Raw genomic sequence first — 23,037 nt, 5'->3', positions numbered from 1 at the left:
CGTTAGAGTAAGCAGGTCATTAGAGTTGGCAGGTCATTAGAGTTACCAGGTTATTAGAATAAGCAGGTCATTAGAGTTAGCAGGTCATTAGAGTGAGCAGATCATCAGAGTAAACAGGTCGTTAGAGTAAGCAGGTCATCAGAGTATGCAGGTCATTAGAGTAAGCAGGCCATTAGAGTAAGCAGATCATCAGAGTAAATACGTCATTAGAGTAAGGAGGTCGTTAGAGTAAGCAGGTCATTAGAGTAAGGATGTCGTTAGAGTAAGCAAGTCACTCATTGGTATTTAGTGTTGGTCCTCGTTAATAATTCGGCCAAGACAGTACGGATCGATCAGTGACTGCGACCAGCTCTTTCCCACAGCTGCCGCAGTAGTGTGTGACCCGTCGACCTCGTGTTCACCTCTACTGCTGCGCCTCCACACATTACTACTGTAGGGGGTGAGTGTGGTGTGTGTGGTGTGTGGTGTGTTGTGTTGTTAGTATGTTAATAATATGAGTGTGTTGATGTGAGTGTGTTGTGTTGTGTGAGTGTGTCGTATTTATATAAGTACATTAACAAAATCCTTGTTTCAATATAAGTGTGTTCGTATTGAAGAGAGTGTGCTTGTGTTGAAGTGAGTGTGTTTGTGTTGAAGTGAGTGTGTTTGTATGTGTTTCTGGTCTATTAAATTGTATTAAATTGTCTCTAATAGTCAATAGCCAAGAGTGTCACTTTTCCCTGATTACCTTAAGCTAGTGCATGGGAATGAGGGAATTATTAGCAGGTGTTAGGGATTACGAACATAAGAACATAAAAAAATAAGGAGTCTGCAATAGGCCGGTTGGCCTGTGCATGGCAGCTCCTGTCGAGAGTTACTACCACTCTATCATCCATGAATCTATCCAGCTTCCTTTTGAAACTTTCCAGCGTTCCAGCACTTACTACAAAGTTGCTAAGCTTGTTCCACTCGTCCACCACCCTATTTATGAACCAATTTCTTCCTATCTCCCTCCTAAACCTAAACTTATCCAACTTAAATCCGTTGCTCCGAGTCCTATCCTGTTCGGATATTTTAAGAACTTTATCTATATCTCCTTTATTATTTCCTTTCACCCACTTAAATACTTCTATCATATCTCCCCGCACTCTTCGTCTTTTTAGGGAATGCAAGTTTAGTTTCTTTAATCTATCTTGATATGGAAGGTTTCTAAGTCCCGGAATCATTTTTGTCATTCTTCGCTGCACCGACTCCAGTGAATTGATATACATTCTATAATAGGGGCACCAGAACTGAGCAGCATAATCGAGGTGCGGCCTGACTAACGCAAGATATAGTTGCACTATGACCTCTGCACTCTTATTACTTACACTTCTAAATATAAAATCCAATACTCTGTTTGCCTTATTTCGAACATTAACACACTGTTTTCTAGGCCGTAGGTCCGGACTTACAAGTACGCTTAAGTCTCTTTCACAAGTCGACTTCTCTCGGTTGATGTTGTTAAGGCTGTATACATTGACAGTATTTGTTCTTCCAATATTAAGTACGCTGCACTTGCTGGTGTTGAATATAATTTGCCATTTTCTGACCACTCCTGCAGTTTATTTAAATCATCCTCAAGTGCAATTGCATCCTGCCCTGAATTAATCTGCCGCCCTATTTTGGTGTCATCCGCATACTTGCTTATGTCACTGCTGATTCCAGTATCTAGATCGTTTATGTAGATTATGAACATGAGTGGGCCCAGTACTGACCCCTGGGGAACCCCACTGGTTACACAACTATCTACGCTGACCCTCTGTGTTCTATCGGTGAGCCGTGATTTTATCCAATTTAAACTTTCCCCTCGATACCATGAGCCTAAACTTTTCTCAGAATCCTCTGATGTGGTACTCTGTCAAACGCTTTGCTAAAGTCTAAGTAAATAACATCGTAATTTTTGTCATTATCTGCTACCTCGAAGTCTCTCCTAAAAAACGTCAGCAGATTTGTTAGGCAATATTTTCCCTTTGTAAATCCATGTTGAGAGTCGTAGATTAATTTGTTTTTCTCTAAATGCGATCGGATGTTATTTGCTATAATTGATTCAAGAAATTTCCCCACTTCTGACGTCAAGCTAATCGGCCGGTAATTTGACGCTGATGCTCTGTCTCCTTTTTTTAATATGGGTACTGCATTTGCCTGTTTTTACAAGTCTGGCACAACTCCCGTGTCTAATGATTTTGTAAATAAATTTACGAGGGGTCCGCTAATCAGTTCCTTACACTCTTTTAAAACTCGAGCAAAAATTTCATGCGGCCCTACGGATTTTGTATTTAATTTATTTATCCTCTTAAGAACATCCTCTTTTCTGATAGTGATATTCTTTAATTTCTCTTCTTCATTTCCCCTAAATATCAGTTCCACCTCTGGCATTTCCTCGTGAATTTCTTCTGTGACAACTGATAAGAAGTAGCTGTTTAATGCTTTGCTTATTTTCTCACTATCATCAATCACTTCCCTTCTCTCTGACTTTAAAGGTCCCACTTTGTCCTTGACCTTTGTCCTATATACCTGGAAAAATCCCTTGGGATTCGCCTTGGATTCTCTTGCCATCCTGATTTCGTAGTCCCTCTTTGCCTTCCTTACATTTTTCTTAACATTCCTAGATAGTTCATTATACCTATTTCTGAGCTGCTCCTCCCCTCCCTTTAGTTTCTTATAAATTTCTTTCTTTATTCCTATGTCATGTTTATGTTTTTTGGTCATCCACCTTGGCTCATTCTTATTTGACCTAATTTTTCTGTATTGTATATTTTGTTCTTGTGCTATACTAGTGAATAAATTATAGTCGTGATCAATTGTTGTGTTGCCAGCGACCTCACCCGTTCCTACCAGGGACTGACCTGACTGTTCCCAGGCGACCTCATAATCCTATTATGATATCTCTGATAATATTTTCTTTATTTGTTAATGCTAGGTCTAATATATTGTCACCTCTTGTAGGTTCTGTAATTAGTTGTCTTAAAATTTTTTCCTGTACTGCGTCTAGGAAATCTTCAGATTCATAGTCACCTACAATGTTGTCCCAGTAAATATTTCTGAAGTTGAAATCCCCCATAATGCACAGGTTGTTGTATTTTGCTGCCCTACTCATTTCCTGCCATATGGGCTGAGCTGCTTCTTTCCCAAGACTTGGGGGCCTGTAAATCACTCCCATAATTAGTTTTCTCTTCCTTCCGCAGTTTCTACCCATGCAGACTCGGTTCCTATTTCACCCTTTATTTAATTATTAATACAACATTTTAATGTATCCCTGACGAAGAGTGCGACCCCTCTCCCCTTCCTACCTTCCCTGTCCTTGTGAAAAAGGTTGTACCCTTCTATGTGGTACTCTGATAAAAAGTTCTTGCTCGCCAGATTCATCCAAGTTTCGGTGATTGCAATGACGTCTACATTCTCAGTACATCCAACCTCTCTCAGCAAATGTATTTTATTTCTAACGCTCCTACTGTTTGTATACTATACTATACATTTAAACCTACCCTTCCCTAGTCCTGTTTTATCCTTTGTCCTGAGTAACCAATTTTACTCCCCAGGACCTGCTTGTTTTTTTACTTCCACTTACCCTGACCTCTCTCTACTGGCGAACCCCCCCTCCCCCCCTTGGAGTGACAATTTCACGCTCCAGGGATGCAGACAACGTCTTTACCCCCATGCGAGACAAGTGTACTCCGTCACGACTGTACAGGCAGTCGTTGCCATAGAATGGTTGCCAGTTGTCAATGAATGCCCAACCAGTGCTTGCACAATGTTTTTCTAGTCGGCAATTTATACCAATTGCCCTGGACAACCATTCACTGCCAAATCCTCTTCCAGGCAAGACACCACATACTATCGGGATCCCTCCCCTATCTCTAACCTTCCCCAGCGCCTCCCTATACCTATTGAGAAGTTCCTCACTCCTAACCTTTCCTATGTTGTTACCTCCTACACCAAGACACACTACTGGCTTGGTACCCTCCCCTGACAAAACCCTATCTATCCTCTCAGCTACATGCCCTATCCCAGACCCAGGAAAACGCACCCTAGTCCTACGTTTCTTATCTCTTGCACAAAAAGTCATATCTAAGAACCTCACCTGGCTGTCCCCAACTACCACGACCTTACCACTGGGCAGGGTCTGAACAACTGCCCTTTTCTCTACTGGCACCACACCGTCCTGCCTCTTATCTTCCTCGCCAGCTTCCTCCAACACCTGGTAGGGGTTACTGCACTCCACACCCTGGTCAGCTTTCCTGAGTCTGACCCTAGTCCCCTTGGAGACAACCACTCTCCACGCCTGCTCCTCTTTCGCAGTGTTTAGTCCTGAGGGCTAAGTTCTCCCCCTTTAAAACGTCTATCTCTCTCCTCAACTGCTCCAGCAGACTTAACAGAGTGGCCAGGGGGTCGTCTTTCCTCACACACTGTCCCTCTTCCCCCACAACACAACGATCCACGGCGGCCATTTCCTATGGTCGCTAACACGAGCACTTAGGGGCACGTCCTTCTCCAAGCTAGGTCAGCTAGTGTATGGGAGTGAGGGAAACTACTAGCAGGTGTTAGGGATTACCTTAAGCTAGTGTATGGGAGTGAGGGAAACTACTAGCCGGTTTTAGGGATTACCTTATGCTAGTGTATGGGAGTGAGGGAAACTAATAGCCCTGTGTTAGGGATTACCTTAAGCTAGTGTATAGGGGTGAGGGAACTACTAGCAGGTGCTGGGTAATATTTTTTACCCTTAACAGCTAGGAGAAATCGAACTTAAAGTCATCTTCACATTCAACATACATATATACATACATACACATTTTGGTATAATTACTGGGGCCATGCATAATTTCATTGGGTTAAAATGTTGTCAATATATTATTTATATTGCATAACCTACCCTAACCTAACCTAACCTAACCAAACCTAACCTTTACCCCTTTAGGATGTGGCCGAGGATGTGGTGGGTGTGTGTGGTGGTAGGTGTGGTGTGGTGGCAGACTGAGGTAGTATCGGGACAGCTGGACGAGACCAAATACCGATACGCCAGCACCCTTGAGTACACCATCCTCAATACTACTGACGTCTACGATGTCAACAACAGGTGTAAGTATTGAGTTTAATCAGAGTTAGGTTAGGTTAGGTTTGGTTAGGTTAGGTTAGGTTAGAGTATCATTACAGCAGCAATATTGTACATACTTGTGGGAAAGCTTCGCACGTGAGCAAGTAAGGAGAATATTTCAACTACAAAAGATAAAATGAAAAAAAAAAATAATAATAAAAAAAAGAAAAAAATATTCCACGCTAATAGATACTGAGAGGAAAATAATAACTACACGAAGAGAATATTAAAACAACTGAGAAGACATGAGTGCGTGATAACAAGGTGTGTGTGTGTGTGTGAATCATGGACTGAGGGACGATTTCAAAAAGTTTCTTTCACAATCACGGAGAGTAACTCGCCGGGTGTGTGTGTGCGTGCGTGTGTTAGTCCTGGTTGCCATAGCAGGATACCTGACCTCGATACTTACGACTTGGTCACCTGTGTATGTCTTTAATCTATTGGCACGGTGTTGAAACTTACGTACGGGTACCTGTGTGTGTACCTGTACTTGTGTGTGTATCTGTACCTGTGTGTGTACCTGTACCTGTGTGTGTACCTGTACCTGTGTGTGTATCTGTACCTGTGTGTGTATCTGTACCTGTGTGTGTACCTGTACCTGTGTGTGTACCTGTACCTGTGTGTGTATCTGTGTACTTGTGTACCTGTGTGTGTACCTGTACCTGTACCTGTGTACACCTGTACTTGTGTGTGTATCTGTACCTGTGTGTACCTGTGTGTGCACCTGTACCTGTGTGTGTATCTACCTGTGTGTGTATCTGTACCTGTGTGTGTACCTGTACCTGTGTACCTGTGTGTGTACTGTAATCTGTGTGTGCACACCTGTACCTGTGTGTGTACCTGTACACCTGTGTGTGTATCTGTACCTGTGTGTGTGTACCTGTACCTGCACCTGTGCCACCTGTGTGTGCACCTGCACCTGTGTGTGCACCTGTACCTGTGTGTGTGCACCTGTGTGTGCACCTGTGTGTGTACCTGTCTGTGTGTGTGTACCTGCACCTGTGTGTGTACCTCCAACCTGTGCCTGTGTGTGTAACCTGTATAATGTGTAATCTGTACCTACCTGTACCTGTGTGTGTGCATTCCAGCACCTGTGTGTGTGTGCACCTGCACCTGCACCTGTGTGTGTGCACCTGCACCTGTACCTGTGTGCACCTGTGTGTGTGCATCTGCACCACCTGTGTGTGCAATCTGCACCTGCACCTGTGTGTGTACCTGCACCTGTGTGTGCACCTGTACCTGTGTGTGCACCTGTACCTGTGTGTGCACCTGTACCTTGTGTGTGTGTACCTGTACCTGTGTGTGTACCCAGCACCTGTACTGCACCTGCACCTGTGTGTGCATCTGTATCTGTGTGTACCTGCACTAAAATCTTGCACCAGGCCCACCTGCACCTGCACCTGCACCTGCACCTGTATGTATGTGCACCCACCTGTACCTGTACCTGTACCTGTGTGTGTGTACCTGTGTCTGTACCTGTGTGTGCACCTACCATCTGTGTGTGTGCACCCACCTGTGTGTGCACCTGTACCTGTGTGTGCAGCCCTGCACCAGGTGTGTGCACCTGCACCTGTACCTGTGTGTGTACCTGTACCTGTGTGTGTGCACCTGGTACCTGTGTGTGCACCTGTACCTGCCTCCAGTGTGCACCTGCACCTGTACCTGCACCTGCACCCAGGTACCTGCACCTGCACCCACCCACCTGCACCTGTGTGTGTGTATTATTATGCCTGTACCTGTGTGTGTGCACCTGCACCTGTGTGTGTACCTGCCTGTGTGTGTGCACCTGTGCACCTGTGTGTGCACCTGCACCTGTGTGTGTACCCTGTACCTGTGTGTGTACCTGTACCTGTAACCTGTGTGTGCACCTGCACCCAGGTGTGTACTCCAGCACCTGTGTGTGTGGCAATCTGTGTGTGTGCACCTGTGTGTGCACCCACCTGTGTGTGTGCACCTCAGACCTGCACCTGCACCCACCTGTGTGTGCACCTGCACCTGTACCTGTATGTGTGCCTGTGCCTGTGTGTACCTGTGCCTGTGTGTGTGTACCTGTACCTGTGTGTGTACCTGTGCCTGTACCTGTGTTTGTACCTGTACCTGTGTGTGTACCTGTACCTGTGTGTGCACCTGCACCTGTGTGTACCTGTACCTGTACCTGTGTGTGCAATCTGCACCTGTGTGTGCACCTTGCACCTGTGCACCCTGTGTGTACCTGCACCTGTGTGTGCACCTGTACCTGTGTGTGTGCACCCACCTACCCTGTACCTGTGTGTGTACCTGCACCTGTGTGTGCACCTGCACCCAGACCTGTGTGTGCACCTGCACCTGTGCGTGCACCCAACTGTGTGTGTACCTGCACCTGTGTGTGCACCTGTACCTGCATGTGCACCTGCACCTGTGTGCAGTACCTGCACTGTGTGTGCACCTGTACCTGTGTGTGTGTACCTGCACCTGCACCTGTATGTGAACCTGTACCTGTGTGTGTTAACCTGCACCTGTGTGTGTGTACCTGCACCTGTGTGTGTGTACCTGTGTGTGTGCACCTGTACCTGTGTGCACCCGTACCGTGCACTTGCACCTGTGTGTGTACCTGCACCTGTGTGTACCGTGCACCTGCACCTGTGTGCACCTTGCACCTGTGTGTGTGTGTACCTGTACCTGTACCCAGGTGTTCAGGCCTTGCACCTGTGTGTGCACCTGTACCTGTGTGTGTGTACCTGCACTGTGTGTGTGTACCTGTACCTGTACCTGTGTGTGTACCTGCACCTATGTGTGTACCTGTGTGTGTGTGTACACCTGCACCTGTGTGTGCACCTGTACCTGTACCTGTGCCCTGTACCCTGGTGTGCACCTGTACCTGTGTGTGTACCTGCACCTGTGTGTGTACCTGTATGCCTGTACCTGTGTTTGTACCACCTGTGTGTGTACCTGTACCTGTGTGTACCTGTACCTGTACCTGTGTGTGCTGTACCTGTGTGCCCTGTACCTGTGTGTGCACCTGTACCTGTGTGTGTCTGTACCTGTGTGTGCCTGTCCTGTACCTGTGTTTGTACCTGTACCTGTGTGTGGTACCTGTACCTGTACCTGTGTGTACCTGTACCTGTGTGTGTACCTGTACCTGTGTACCTGTACCTGTACCTGTACCTGTGTACCTGTGTACCTGTACCTGTATGTGAACCTGTACCTGTGTGTGTACCTGTACCTGTGTGTGTACCTGTACCTGTGTGTGAACCTGTACCTGTGTGTGTACCTGTACCTGTGTGTGTACTTGTACCTGTACCTACACCTGTATTAGTACCTTTCACAATGGGGATGTCAGTAAACTATCTCTCTGGTTCACTGTTCAAGTCACTTTAAGCTGTGATTAATGACAGCCTCAGACACTTGATCACACGTTCCCTGTAAAACCATCAATTACCTGCGCTTCCACCTAAAAAAAACACAGTACGCATTCCAGTGTTGAAATTAAGGTACTGTATTGCGAAAGAAATTGTGGCCTTCTGATCGCTATAAAACACAATTTGCGATATTTTGTATACTGTTGTGAAAGTCGCGTACCATCGCTGCTTTTTGTCTTTAACACTCCTGACCAATCACTCGGCCTGTTTGGTTGATTAATTTAGACAAGAGTGAGTTACTCGGGTGGACGAAATCTGATTGGGTATAAAATCTTGTGGTAAATATATAAGCAGGTATATCGAGTAATCTGTGAATGTGTAATAATAATAATAATAATAATAATAATAATAATAATAATAATAATAATAATAATAATAATAATAATAATAATAACAATAATAACAATAATAATTAACGGTTTATTGAAAAAGTTTTGCAGCCCGAAAGCTAAAAATATACATTGGACATTAATGACTTATTACATACATTGGTGGTTTAACAAAAGCCTTCATTAGAGAAAGGTAAAGGAACATACAGTGAACATACACGTAGTGTAGCGACTCCCTCCCAAATGGTGTTATGGGGGACCTCACGTGTGTGTGTGTGTGTTATTCTGGCCACCTCCAGCGAATGTGTGTAATCTAATTCTGTAATGTAGAAATTTGTATTGCTGTCCATCTGTAAATCACTCTATTTGCCTATTTTCCATCTATCTATCTATCTATCTACTTTAAGGTGAAGCTGCTACAATGTTGTAAAGATCGTAATATTTCTTCTCCTTTGTTAATTTCACATGAAGATTAACCACCCCAGCGCTATACCCGAGAGGGTTAGGTTAGGTTAGGTTAGGTTAATGTGTCCCTATATCTGTGTCTTTCTGTTTATCTGTCTGTGTCTCAGGTCGCTGCAGGAGGAAGTGTCTGGAGGTGGAGCAGTGTGTTGGGATCAGCATTCCCCGTGACCCGGACAACTTCCAGTGTAAAGCCCTTGTCGACGCCAACCCCGGGAGTGTCTTTATCAATGACAGCCCTGACCACGACTCATTTGTCAAGATATACTACAGTGAGTTCTTGGCACACACACACACACACACACACACACACACACACACACACACACACACACACACACACACACACACACACACACACACACACACACACACACACACACACACACACACCTGCCACACACACACACACACACACACACACACACACACACACACACACACACACACACACACACACACACACACACACACACACACACACACACACACACACACACACACACACACACACACACACACACACACACACACACAGGATCCTTCTATACTTCATGATAATGTGTACTTTCCATGTAATATTATTTTTTTTTAAGTAATCTATTCCACTAACTTTTATGTAAGGTACAGTAAACTTTTTTTTCGTTGTTATTTCTTATTTATATTCAATAGAGGTTATTCATGATATTTCAGTATTACTCACAGGGTTTACCTATTGACTAAACTCTACTATTACCATTCCAGTAGATTCTGTGTAGTTTAAATAATGTATGTGGAATTTTTATTGTATATATATAAATTAATAAAAAAAATTTATATAATTATAAGTTTTAAATTATTAATAGTTTGAATGTCATTTTAATTAATTATCATCTTAATTTTTGTTTATCATCTTAATCACTTGTATATCATCCGGAGTAGTCCTTGTCGTCTGCCGTGTAGGTAGGAGGCAGCTACCAAACAGGGAGGTACTACCGCCTGGCAAGATATTGGAAGCATAATGTATTGTCTAATGGTGGACCCTGCTGCCATATGTGACCAAGTCCCAGGTTGATGATCTGACTTTCTGCCTCATTTACACACAATTGTAGGGTCTCAATTGTTTCTCTTACTTTGACAAGGAGTCACACATTGAGATACAGGTATTAAACGAGTCACACATCGAGATATTGGTATTAAACGAGTCACACATCGAGATATAGGTATTAAACGAGTCACACATCGAGATACAGGTATTAAACGAGTCACACATCGAGATACATGTATTAAACGAGTCACACATCGAGATACAGAAATTAAACGAGTCACACATCGAGATACAGGTATTAAACGAGTCACACATCGAGATACAGGTATTAAACGAGTCACACATCGAGATACAGGTATTAAACGTGTCACACATCGAGATACAGGTATTAAACAGGTCACCTCGAGATACAGGTATTAAACGAGTCACACATCGAGATACTGGTATTAAACAAGTCACACATCGAGATATAGGTATTAAACAGAGTCACACATCGAGATACAGATTATAAACAGGTCACACATCGAGATACATGTATTAAACAGGTCACACATCGAGATACAGATATTAAACAGAGTCACACATCGAGATACAGGTATTAAACGAGTCACACATCGAGATACAGGTATTAAACGTGTCACACATCGAGATACAGGTAAACGAGGTCACACATCGAGATACAGGTATAACAGGTCACACATCGAGATACTGGTATTAAACAGGTCACACATCGAGATATAGGTATTAAACAGGTCACACATCGAGATACAGGTATTAAACAGAGTCACACATCAGGGCATGTATTAAACCAGGTCACACATCGAGATACAGATATAAACGAGTCACATCGAGATACAGGTATTAAACAGGTCACACATCGAGATACAGGTATTAAACGAGTCACATCGAGATACAGGTATTCAACAGGTCACATCGAGATACAGGTATTAAACAGAGTCACACATCAGATACAGGTATTAAACGAGTCACATCGAGATACGGGTATTAAAGCAGTCACACATCGAGATACAGGTATTAAACGTGTCACACATCGAGATACAGGTATTAAACAGGTCACACATCGAGATACAGGTATTAAACAGAGTCACATCGAGATACAGGTATTAAACAGGTCACACATCGAGATACAGGTATTAAACGAGTCACACATCGAGATACAGGTATTAAACGAGTCACACATCGAGATACAGGTATTAAACGTGTCACACATCGAGATACAGGTATTAAACGAGTCACATCGAGATATAGGTGATAAACGAGTCACACATCGCGATACAGTATTAAACAGGTCACACATCGAGATACAGGTATTAAACAAGATGGTTTAAACAAGCATCGAGATACAGGTATTAAACGAGTCTGCTATATATTTTGTTTTGTTTTCTTGCAGTGTCGAGTGTGACTACAACAACTACCAACGCCCCAAGTACGGTAACACGGCCACCAGGTGTACTGTGCACGGCCATCAGTTGTACTGTGCGCAGCCACCAGGTGTACTGTGCACGGCCACCAGGTGTACTGTGCATGGCCATCAGTTGTACTGTGCGCAGCCACCAGGTGTACTGTGCACGGCCACCAGGTGTACTGTGCACGGCCATCAGGTGCCTGTGCACAGCCATCAGGTGTACTGTGCGGCCGTGGGTGTACTGTGCGGCCACCGGTGTACTGTGCACGGCCATCAGGTGTACTGTGCACGGACATCAGATGTGCTGTGTATGGCCACCAGGTTTACTGTCTACCAGGTGTACTGTGCACGGACACCAGATGTACTGTACGGTCACCTGGTTTTACTGGCACGGCCATCAGTTGCACAGTGCTGGCCACCAGGTTTACTGTGCACGGCCATCAGGTGTTCTGTGTACGGCCATCAGGTGTACTGTACGGCCACCAGATATACGTGCATGGCCCAGGTTTACTGTGCACGGCCTAGGTGTACTGTGCACGGACACCAGTGTACTGTGTGCGGTCACCTGGTTTACTGGCACGGCCATCAGATGCACTGTGCATGGCCACCAGGTTTACTGTGCCGGCCATCAGATGTACCGTACAGCCACCAGGTGTAATGTGCACGGCCATCAGGTGTACTGTGCACGACCACCATGTGTATTGTGCACGGTCACCTGGTTTATCGCATGGCCATCGGGTTTACTCTGTACAGCCATCAGGTTTGATGCACGGCCATCAGTGTACTGTGCACGGCCACCAGATGTACTGTGCACGGCCACCAGGTTTACGGTGCACGGCCATCAGATGTACTGTGCCGACCACCAGATGTACTGTGCACGGCCACCAGGTTTACAGTGCACGGCCATCAGGTGTACTGTGCACGGCCGCAGATGTACGCGCCCGTTACGCCATCAGGTGTACTGTGCAGCCACCAGGTTTACAGTGCACGGCCATCAGATGTACTGTGTGCTGGCCACCAGATGTACTGTGCACGCCACCAGGTTTACGGTGCACGGCCTCAGGTGTACTGTGCACCTTCACCAGATGTACTGTGCACGGCCACCAGGTTTACGGTGCACGGCCATCAGATGTACTGTGTACGGCCACCAGATGTACTGTGCACGGCCACCAGGTTTACGGTGCACGGCCATCAGGTGTACTGTGCACCTTCACCAGATGTACTGTGCACGGCCACCAGGTTTACTGTGCACTCATAGTCCTATGCCAAGTATCGTAAACTTCTCTAATATAACTCTAATTCAATATAGTTATCATGTATTTTAATATACAGTATATAAGTGAGATAAACTGACCATACATGGACCAGGTTCTCACACGCCCTAAACAAACATTCTCGGCAGCTGTGGGTCCCGTCTTGTTGCCGGCTGGGGGGAGAGATGATGCTGAATGGAAGTGTCGGAAACAAGGACAAACATTGGCCGTCCTCAGAACACAACAAGACTTGGTTAACTTTCTTCAACAAGTACCAGACACAAGTAAGTGGTATTATGTGTGCACACCCCACACACACACACACACACACACACACACACCAGTCGTGAAATTAGCGGTGAGTCGGACAAGTTTGTGTTTATATAACTAGTGTTATAAACTTTTTGTTATTTGTAATGCAACTTTTTTTCTCCTTAAGGCGGGACTTATGTCCACCTAGCGCTGCAGTACAAAAGGAGCCATGCCTTTTGGACACCCCGTGACGAGCCGTTCTCTACCACTGAATTGGGACAAAAGCCTCTCCCGTTCGATCTCGATGGCAAAGACTTCGTCCTGAGCTCTTACAGCCTTGCAGGCAAAACCATTGAAAGGTTCAAACGCCTGAATGAACATTTCAACACTTACGGCGTACACTGTATGAACATTACAGGTTAGTACGCATACAACAGACACACATACACTCACGCAAACTCAAACAAATTCTGCTACCCTCATACATGTATGTACAATGTACATATTCATACATATACGCACACATACACAGACACCGGTACATACACAGAAGAACAGTCTTACATATTGGAAGTTACTTTTACCACCAGATCTTTTCACTTTAAGACAAACACTAAAGTCAAGCACCAAAACTGAGTGGCTTCACGAAACACTTTAGTAATTCCAACACTTTTGCTCTAGCATAAACACTTTTAAAAATGCTTGTTGTTTATTGTTAATTAAATTATTTAAGACACTTTCCTTAATGATAATCCATTCAGGTTAAAATTTTCCACTGTACTACAGGCGGCTTCCCCCCAAATTACACTAACTTCGTCTTCAGTGGAGTATGGCAGGGTTATAATTACGCCAGTGGTCATTGTTCGAACCAGAACCAAGAGTTGGCCGTGTATAAGACCGAGGCAGAATACCAGAAGCTGCTGACGGAGGCGATGCCCAGCAAGGAAGACAATTTTCTGGCTCTGAAGTACAACAGCGATAATATGCGTCTTGAGTGGGATGAACCCAATATTCCCATTAAAGTCACCCCCTTGGCCCACCTCGCTGACCTGCCCATAACTGGGAACTCCGGTGACTGCCTCTATCCTAAAGTGAATAAAACTAATCCTGCTGCTCCCTTTATCGCCTCCTTCACGCGAGATTCTTGTTCCGAAGATGGTCAAGCTGTATGTATGGACGTGCCCAAGATCGCTGGTAAGTGTTTGTACTTCTGCCTAGCCTTAAGAGAGGGGGGTGGCTGCATCTTATGGCGTGCTTTTATTTGCAGATTATGTTGATTATTGTATATATTGTGATCAGTTGTTTAGTTTAACCATGTCTGAGATAATGTGGGAAGTGTATGAGTTAATTATATGATTAATTAATTATACGTGATTCTTTTCCTTCCCCTCCACTCACTTCTTCAGTTCTACGTTCTTATTCCTTCAGCTTCATCACATAGGTTTATCTCACACCTCACTGTTTCTCTCTGTTCATTTATTTACCATTTCCACCCAGAGCCCGGGCAGGTGTACAAGTACGAGGTTCGCCGGACTGTCGTTGACCATTATTCTTGGTTCAGGCCTCGGCGGGAAGGCTACCAGCTGGCTATACTCAAGACACGAGAACAAGTCGACCAAGTCTTCAACCAGATCAGTTCAGACAGTCGTATGTATTGTTACTCTCTGTTTATCAAATGTTCTTTCACGGGAGGATCAAGTGTTGTACGTGATTATGTTAACTGTATCAGAAGTATTATATCAAACTCGTCTTCCACTTAGGTAAAATGATCAGGTAACAACGGGAACACACTGTACGGACATGTCTTGGTACTAGGATGATCATAATAATCATTCTTGAAGTCAGTATCATTCGAGACATTCTTTTTCTTTAACTTTCTATCAGTGTTTCATTACCAACCTAACCTAACCTAACCTGACTTGGGAAGCTGATTTCATTCTGGGGTAGCCTTGCCGTTGCTCTCAGGAATGTATGGTAACTCAGAAGAGAAGCATTTGCCCCCAAAACACAATTTATTCACTTATTTTTTTTTTTTTTTGAATACGACAAGAAATATCCCGAGTGTTAGATTGTAGTTGTTCCTAAACGACTGTTCACCAAGTTTTGGCTGCTCTACCTAAACCACACCTGTACTAGGCTACATAATAAACGCATTATTCACGGTTTTTAACACACAAATATAAACCTTTCAGTCTCATGGACTTGTTCATATTTTCCACTTCAACTCTGTACTTGGTGAACATTCAGTAGACTTGTAGAGTACAAAAAATACGAGGTGGAAAGGTGGTGTTACTGCCAACTATTACCATTTATGGGAATAAGTATTAGTGATAGTTTACAGTTTGTGTTAGTGATGTGTTTATGGACGAATTACACCATGAGGTAGTGATGAATTATGTTTATGATGATTTAGTGATGAATTATGTTAATGATGATTTAGTGATGAATTATGTTAATGATGATTTAGTGATGAATTAATATATTATCTCCCAACAGCCACATTAGTTAACGCTGTTGACGACTTCTTGGTAGCTCTCAGATGGGATTCTGAAGCTCAGGAACTCTTATGGGAAGACGACACACCTTACTCATCCACCCCCCTGGCCTCACACAGCAGCACCACCGATGAACCCCAGGACAACAAAAACCACTATCTCTTGCACCAAAAAGACGGGGTGTACAAAGGCTTCCGTGGTAAAGATAATTACGATGATACAGAGTACCAACTGTGGATGAAACTGGTGCCCTAAGAAAGAAGACCTGCCCAGACAAGAGTGATTTCGTTTTCGTGATGCTAATTTAAGGATCTTGTTTTGGCTACTTAAAGAGTTACGTTCTAGTGTTTTCTCGCTAACGTGATGCTGATTTAAGGATCTTGTTTTGGCTACTTAAAGAGTTACGTTCTAGTGTTTTCTCGCTAACGTGATGCTGATTTAAGGATCTTGCTTTGGCCACTTATAGGGTTACGTTCTAGTGTTTTCTCGCTAACGTGATGCTGATTTGAGGATCTTGTTTTGGCCACTTATAGGGTTACGTTCTAGTGTTTTCTCGCTAACGTGATGCTGATTTAAGGATCTTGTTTTGGCTACTTATAGGGTTACGTTCTAGTGTTTTCTCGCTAACGTGATGCTGATTTATGGATCTTGTTTTGGCCACTTATAGGGTTACGTTCTGGTGTTTTCTCGCTAACGTGATGCTGATTTAAGCATCTTGTTTTGGCTACTTATAGGGTTACGTTCTAGTGTTTTCTCGCTAACGTGATGCTGATTTATGGATCTTGTTTTGACCACTTATAGGGTTACGTTCTAGTGTTTTCTCGCTAACGTGATGCTGATTTAAGGATCTTGTTTTGGCCACTTATTGGGTTACGTTCTAGTATTTTCTCGCTAACGTGATGCTGATTTATGGATCTTGTTTTGACCACTTATAGGGTTACGTTCTAGTGTTTTCTCGCTAATATGATGCTGATTTAAGGATCTTGTTTTCGTTTTTTGTAGTCGTGTGTGGTGTGACGTGATATTTGATCTATATATATAAACATTATTTTATATATCAATCTACACATGCATAGCAAATAGATTTTGTGATCTAAGTTGGTTTGTATTTAGGACTTAAAAACTATAATACATTAATGTAATCAAACTTACAATTATATTTATGTAATGTTGGGAATAGAATTATATTAAAGACCACCAGATTGAGTCACCCATTTATGACTCTCTCTCTCTCTCTCTCTCTCTCTCTCTCTCTCTCTCTCTCTCTCTCATTACGGACTTCTCTGATTATTCCATCTAATTATTTCAGTGACCTTATATTTTCTCAACAGTGTGGCCTCTGTGTGCTCTGAATGACATTATTACTCAAACTAAAACATACAATCAGACACATCTTTCGCACTACACATAAGAAGGAAAGTTAGATGATAAAAGTGTGTAATATATTATAAGAAAAGGATATATTTAAAGATTCGTAAGATATTTGTAGATAAGAGAGAAGTGATATGGAAAGATGTATACCTTGACACGGGGGGATGAGGGGGAGGTGATGATATAGGAAGTGAGTGAAGTAGGATCTTGTTACTGATAAGATAATAAGAATGACTTTTGTGTAATGTTAGTGGGATTTTGTTACTGATAAGATAATAAGAATAAGTTGTGTGTAATAATAGTGATTAGAGATAAGTTATGTCACTTGTAGGTTAGTAGTGTATTAGGATAATGTGCAGATGTAAAATAATTAGTTGAAAGATCAGCTATCCCAAGTTATTACAGGTGATGTTTAACTAACCTAACCTAACCCTTCACAGGTAACGTTAGGGCGATTAATTATCAAGTGTAATAAGCTGGGTGAAGAGAATAATTAATAGGTAGTCCCAAGTATTGTATTTTCACTGAACTTCATCACCAAAACAATGCTAATGTTAAGAGGTCTCACACAATCGGCCAGTATCGCGTAAAACACCTTTCAAACAATCATGGCATCTTATTAAATTGTTGATTGCAGTTGATATCCTTCGTGTGAGTTTGAATTTAGAAATGAAACGATAGTAATCAATATTTTTGTTATTATCCTTTCTTCGTTTCCATTGGTCAAATATCTCGCAAAAGCTGTTCTCACTTAACCTAACCTAACCTTATTCCTCTCAATACATGTATCGTTATAAAGGGGTCAATACATGTAGTTTTTCGTTATAACGGGGTTAGGTTAGGTTAGGTTAGTCTTTCGTTATAGAGGGGTCAATAATGTACTCTTTCGTTATAAGGGGGGTCAATAATGTAGTGTTTCGTTATAAGGGGGTCAATAATGTAGTGTTTCGTTATAAGGGGTCACTACTGCACTATTTCGTTATAAGGGGGTTAATAATGTAGTGTTTCTATTCGTTATAGAGGGGTCAATAATGTACTCTTTCGTTATAAGGGGGGTCAATAATGTAGTGTTTCGTTATAAGGGGGTCAATAATGTAGTGTTTCGTTATAAGGGGTCACTACTGCACTATTTCGTTATAAGGGGGTTAATAATGTAGTGTTTCTTAATAAGGGGGTTAATAATGTAGTGTTTCTTTATAAGGGGGTCAACTAATTAGGCAATCTCTATATATACATAGTTACACACAACCACTTCCTGTAGTTTGTGGCCAACACGATCACCTGTTCTCACACACAAGTATCAAAAGGAAACAACCAGGCACTTAAAGTCGTTGTCCGACCCCCATCTCTGGCCAGTCGTAGCTGTGACGTACACCGGGTCACACGGGAACCTCTTGACCTTTGTAAACAGAAGACAAACACTGATCACTTGACTTCTACTCATCTACACATTAAGGTCTGTATCTGTTTCGTTTACTATATACATTGTTGTGTTTATTCTCATGTGTTAGGTATGATCTTGTTTCATTCGGTTAGGTTAGGTTTTTAATATTTGATAATAACAATACTCTAATGACCGTAGTGTTTACCTGTGTCTCCTTAGCAGTAGTGTAGTGTAGCAGCCACACAAACACTACCAAGACCTCGACACACTTTATGTTTTACAGCCTACAACTTTGATAGATCGTGTGGGTATACTGTACATACTCCTGACCAGCTATTACTAAGAGGTAGTCCAACACAACACAAGATTAGGTTAGCGTTAGGGTAGTTAATCTTAGGATGAAATAAGCTGGGGGAGCTAATATTTAGGTGATCCAACTATAGAAAAGATGTCAATAGGTTTGTACTTACCTGTAGCGAACAATGATTGGGGTCACCTTGTTGGGTTAAGGTGCTTCCCCCGCCGCCACACACACCTGTAACACACAACAGTACATTGTAACTATTGCCACTGTTGACACTATAACACGTCACTGTCATCACTGTCGCACATCCTCACTGTTACCACTTCACTGTCAACACTACAACACGTCAATCCTAATACTACAACACTTCATTCCTAACACTACAATGCGTCACTCCTAACACTACAACACGTCACTCCTAACACTACAACACGTCACTCCTAACACTACAACACGTCACTCCTAACACTACAACACGTCACTCCTAACACTACAACACGTCACTCCTAACACTACAACACGTCACTCCTAACACTACAACACGTCACTCTTCGGCCAATATCAAAACAGCAACAAACTCAAAACACACAACATAAAACAAAAATAAACCCTGAACAACAAAACGATAATAAACCACCTGACCGATGAAAGCAAAATATAGGAAAAATCACCCAACATTGACAAGTCAGTGAGAGCTCCGAGGCACAAAAGAAAATATTCAATTTAATTTATTTTTCCCTCCATTGGTGTCGATATAATGTAATTTTTAATGATCCGGGTAACAATAATTCCCCTATTGTTTTCAAGTATGTGTGAGTATCAACAACCCTGCCCGCGAACCGTTGTCATGGCAGGGTAAATATCGGGATAGCGAGTCTGTTACCGTATAGAGTGGTATCGATGGTCCCCAGCCTGTAGTTCGCGGGCGCCGGAGCCAAATTATGGAGCCTACAAGGGTTTATTAGAACATTTTAAATTATTTGGGATTCTTTGTAAGAGTGAAATTAATGAAAATATGTCATAACTTGATACAACTGTCGTGTACAGGACGTGTGTGTGTACCCCAGACCGGGCCCAGAGAGAGAGCCAGCCTTCGCACTGGGGTAAATACACACGTCCTGTCCAAGAGTTTAATGTAAAAAGTATGTACAGCAACTGGTAACAGTTAGATGTGTAAGACTTCAAATACCTGTACAGTATATATGAGATTATTTTCTTGAAAGTAGATCCAAATTTCTGGTGTACTCCACTATATTTACGACGATAAATGTGGGCCAGAGCCTACGGAAGGGTGGGGGACCAGTGGTCCCGACCACTGATGTAAACTAATGTAGTCACCCGTGAAATATCTCATGTCTCCGTTTTCTTTAATTAACCCTTAAGAACACGTATGCGTCGTTAATGTGTGAATCACAACTGACAATGGTTAATTTTAGTAAGATTTACACCAAAACTTTATCAAGTGGACTTAATCACATGTTAACTAACCTAATCTAACCTAACCTTACAAGTTGGGGGTAATCGCAAACCTGTTCATTAGTTATTCTTACACACACACACACACACAGGATCGAAAACAATACCCTGTCAGGCATGTGTGGTCAGCCTGGTCAGGGTAGTATTTCTCTGCCTCAACAACTAAGGTCTCCAAGCACGCACTCCTGCTAGCATATCCTAATCCACACGAACCTAACCCAACCTAACGCTAACATAACCCAACCTAATGCTAACATAACCCAACCTAACACTAACCTGTACTGTGTCTGGGAAGTAACCATAGCCCTCCATTCAGCAGTCAGACACCACGACACTAAGCTGACTCATCCAATAAAAGGTGAAGCTGCTGGCAATGGGGTAGAATGTTCTGCTCTGTAGTGTGCACATCCATCACTGAGACACGCTAAGTTCTCCTCAGATCTTTCTTCTTAAACAGGCTAGGTTAGATTAGGTTTAGGTTGGTTTAGGCTAGATTAGGTTTAGGTTAGTTTAGGTCAGATTTGGTTAGGTTAGGGCAGGTTTAGTTTGGTTAGGTGAGTTGCTGAAATACAATCATATTTCAGGGATATTTTTGCATTGTTTACATTACTTATATGGATACAGTAATATATTGTCAATTATTGTGTTGAAAGTATCATTACTTCTAAATCGACAGGAGTAACTTACTGAAATATTTGTGGCTAAGTGGATACAACGCTAGACTCTTATCCCGAAGGTCATTAGTTCGCACCCGGGTCACCGCAAATTCATCCGCTAGAATATTATATTTTTTACCTCCTAACTTAAACCTAACCTAAACTAACCCGGCGTACGACCACTGATTCGTCTCTTTGTATATAATTTGGTTTTGTGTTGATACCAAGGACAAAGATGTGGTGCGCTGGCTGTCTAGGTGCGGCTTACCATCATCTGAGTGATCCATGATGTGTGTATGTCTGGCTGTGGAGAAGAGAAAAACAATTAACATTTCTCGAAAACAAAAGAAATCTAATTAATAGCTTCTTGTAAACAAAAGAAAAACATGATGAACACACTCGGTAAACAACAGACGAGTTATTTTTCATTATATTAATTAAAATTTAGTCATTATTATTTATTATTTTGTAGTACTGTGTATATATGACTTAACCTCGCTGTAATTATTCTCATTATGAACATGACAAGACTGGGTCATACCAACTATATTGGATTCGTATATTCGGCCTAACCTAACCTAACCTAACCTAACCTAACCTAACCTAACCTAACCAATACGCTGAGTTAGAGCTGCTCAAGTCATAGCTGAGAGAATAAAGAATAGAGTTAAGGATTAAAATATAGATGAAAGTTGTTGGTCATGAATTTGAGAAAGTTTGTTTTTGCAAATTAAAAAATAATAATTGTTATATTAAGGAAACATTAACGTGGAAATTGTTTCAGTTTTTCTTTAAGCATCACTCATAAGTTGTCTATTTACTTCACTATGACAACTAAGGTCTTTAAACCTGTATTCTGAGATAGTTAATAGACTAGTTATCATAATAATAATAGTCTCAACTCTCTGGATTTTTAATAACGATTCAGAAATTGGACGTAACTACATCTTCCCTTCTTATGTCATCATTCCTGCCTTCCTTCCCTCATTCCTTTCTTTCTTCCTTCCTTCCCTCCTTTATTCCTTCCCTCAATCCCTTCTTCCTTCCTTCCTTCTCTCCTTTATTCCTTCCCTCAATCCTTCCTTCCTTCCTTCCTTCCTTCCCTCCTTTATTCCTTCCCTCAATCCTTTCTTCCTTCCTTCCTTCCCTCCTTTATTCCTTCCCTCATTCCTTTCTTTCTTCCTTCCTTCCCTCCTTTATTCCTTCCCTGATTCCTTTCTTTCTTCCTTCCTTCCTTTATTCCTTCCTTCTTTCCTTCCTGAGAAAGAGAGAGAGAAGGAAGGAGGGAAGGAAAGAGAATCTCGCACCTGATTACCTAGACCAGGTGTAACAGGTAAGAGCCTACTCGATAGATTAATAAAGACAAAACAGGTGTGATCAGATATTAATTTTCGAGACAAAAATATGAAAGAAAATTAAATGGGCAACTTTAAGGTGACATAGAGAACAGGTGAAATAAACTGGGTGACTAATAACACCTCGTAAATCAATACTTTCCAATATGGCGCAAAAATCACACCTCGACTCTATTAGCGCTAATATGGGACCAAATTAACATAGTGACTCTTTTTTTTGAACCGGTTGTAAAGTGTGTATTGAGTAAGAGTGAAATTGACAACTATATTTATTCTTGTTTTTTATATCTGGTTTACGTAAAAGGTTTAGACACCAGAGCGTATTTTACCTAATGATTCAACACCATCCTTATATGCTACCTGAGTGGGCGGGGGGGGAGGTGTTAAGATAAGATTGTCTAAGTTGGGTTGGTTATGTTAGGTTAGATTAGGTTAAGTTATGTTAAGTTAGGTTAGGTTAGGTTATCGTTATAAGCAGCTGTTTGGATAAATCACCTTACCTGTAGGAGAAGACAGTGCTGTAGGGTGGCTCGTCTGTCACGTCAACACACACACACCTCTGGTAAGATCACTTCACACACACACACACACAAACACCTTAATCACTGATAACTATTGTAAAGTCTTGACTGAGTAGCTTTAAAGGTCCATAAAGTAGAAGGACAAACTAGTGGAGTGAGCTAGTGGAGTGTGCCCTTCCGAGCCAAGCAGACGTGAGGGCTCCTGGGTTAGGCAA

At 42.5% G+C, this 23,037-nt stretch overlaps 2 protein-coding genes across 2 annotated transcripts in view; one reads left to right on the top strand and one right to left on the bottom strand.

The window, feature by feature from the left end:
• The window catches only part of LOC121877017 (visual pigment-like receptor peropsin), an 81,076-nt gene extending 58,039 nt beyond the window's left edge, over positions 1 to 23,037 (bottom strand). Inside the window, 3 exon segments of the mRNA XM_042382607.1 lie at positions 18,981 to 19,045; positions 21,215 to 21,250; positions 22,802 to 23,037. Of these exon segments, the coding sequence (XP_042238541.1) occupies positions 18,981 to 19,045; positions 21,215 to 21,233 (84 nt within the window). The 5' untranslated portion in view covers positions 21,234 to 21,250; positions 22,802 to 23,037.
• LOC121877016 lies at positions 382 to 17,801 on the top strand. The gene is made up of 9 exons (XM_042382606.1): positions 382 to 439; positions 4,937 to 5,097; positions 9,413 to 9,574; positions 11,741 to 11,776; positions 13,158 to 13,292; positions 13,448 to 13,678; positions 14,047 to 14,454; positions 14,758 to 14,907; positions 15,757 to 17,801. Exons 2-9 carry the CDS (start codon positions 4,938 to 4,940, stop codon positions 16,008 to 16,010), a joined length of 1,536 nt encoding a protein of 511 aa, XP_042238540.1. The 5' UTR covers positions 382 to 439; position 4,937; the 3' UTR covers positions 16,011 to 17,801.

This window comes from Homarus americanus, unplaced genomic scaffold (assembly GCF_018991925.1).
Source record: "Homarus americanus isolate GMGI-L3 unplaced genomic scaffold, GMGI_Hamer_2.0 scaffold50325, whole genome shotgun sequence".
Lineage (NCBI taxonomy): Eukaryota > Metazoa > Arthropoda > Malacostraca > Decapoda > Nephropidae > Homarus > Homarus americanus.
Note: the sequence above shows the minus strand (reverse complement) of the source record. Positions and strands in the feature narration are given on the sequence as shown.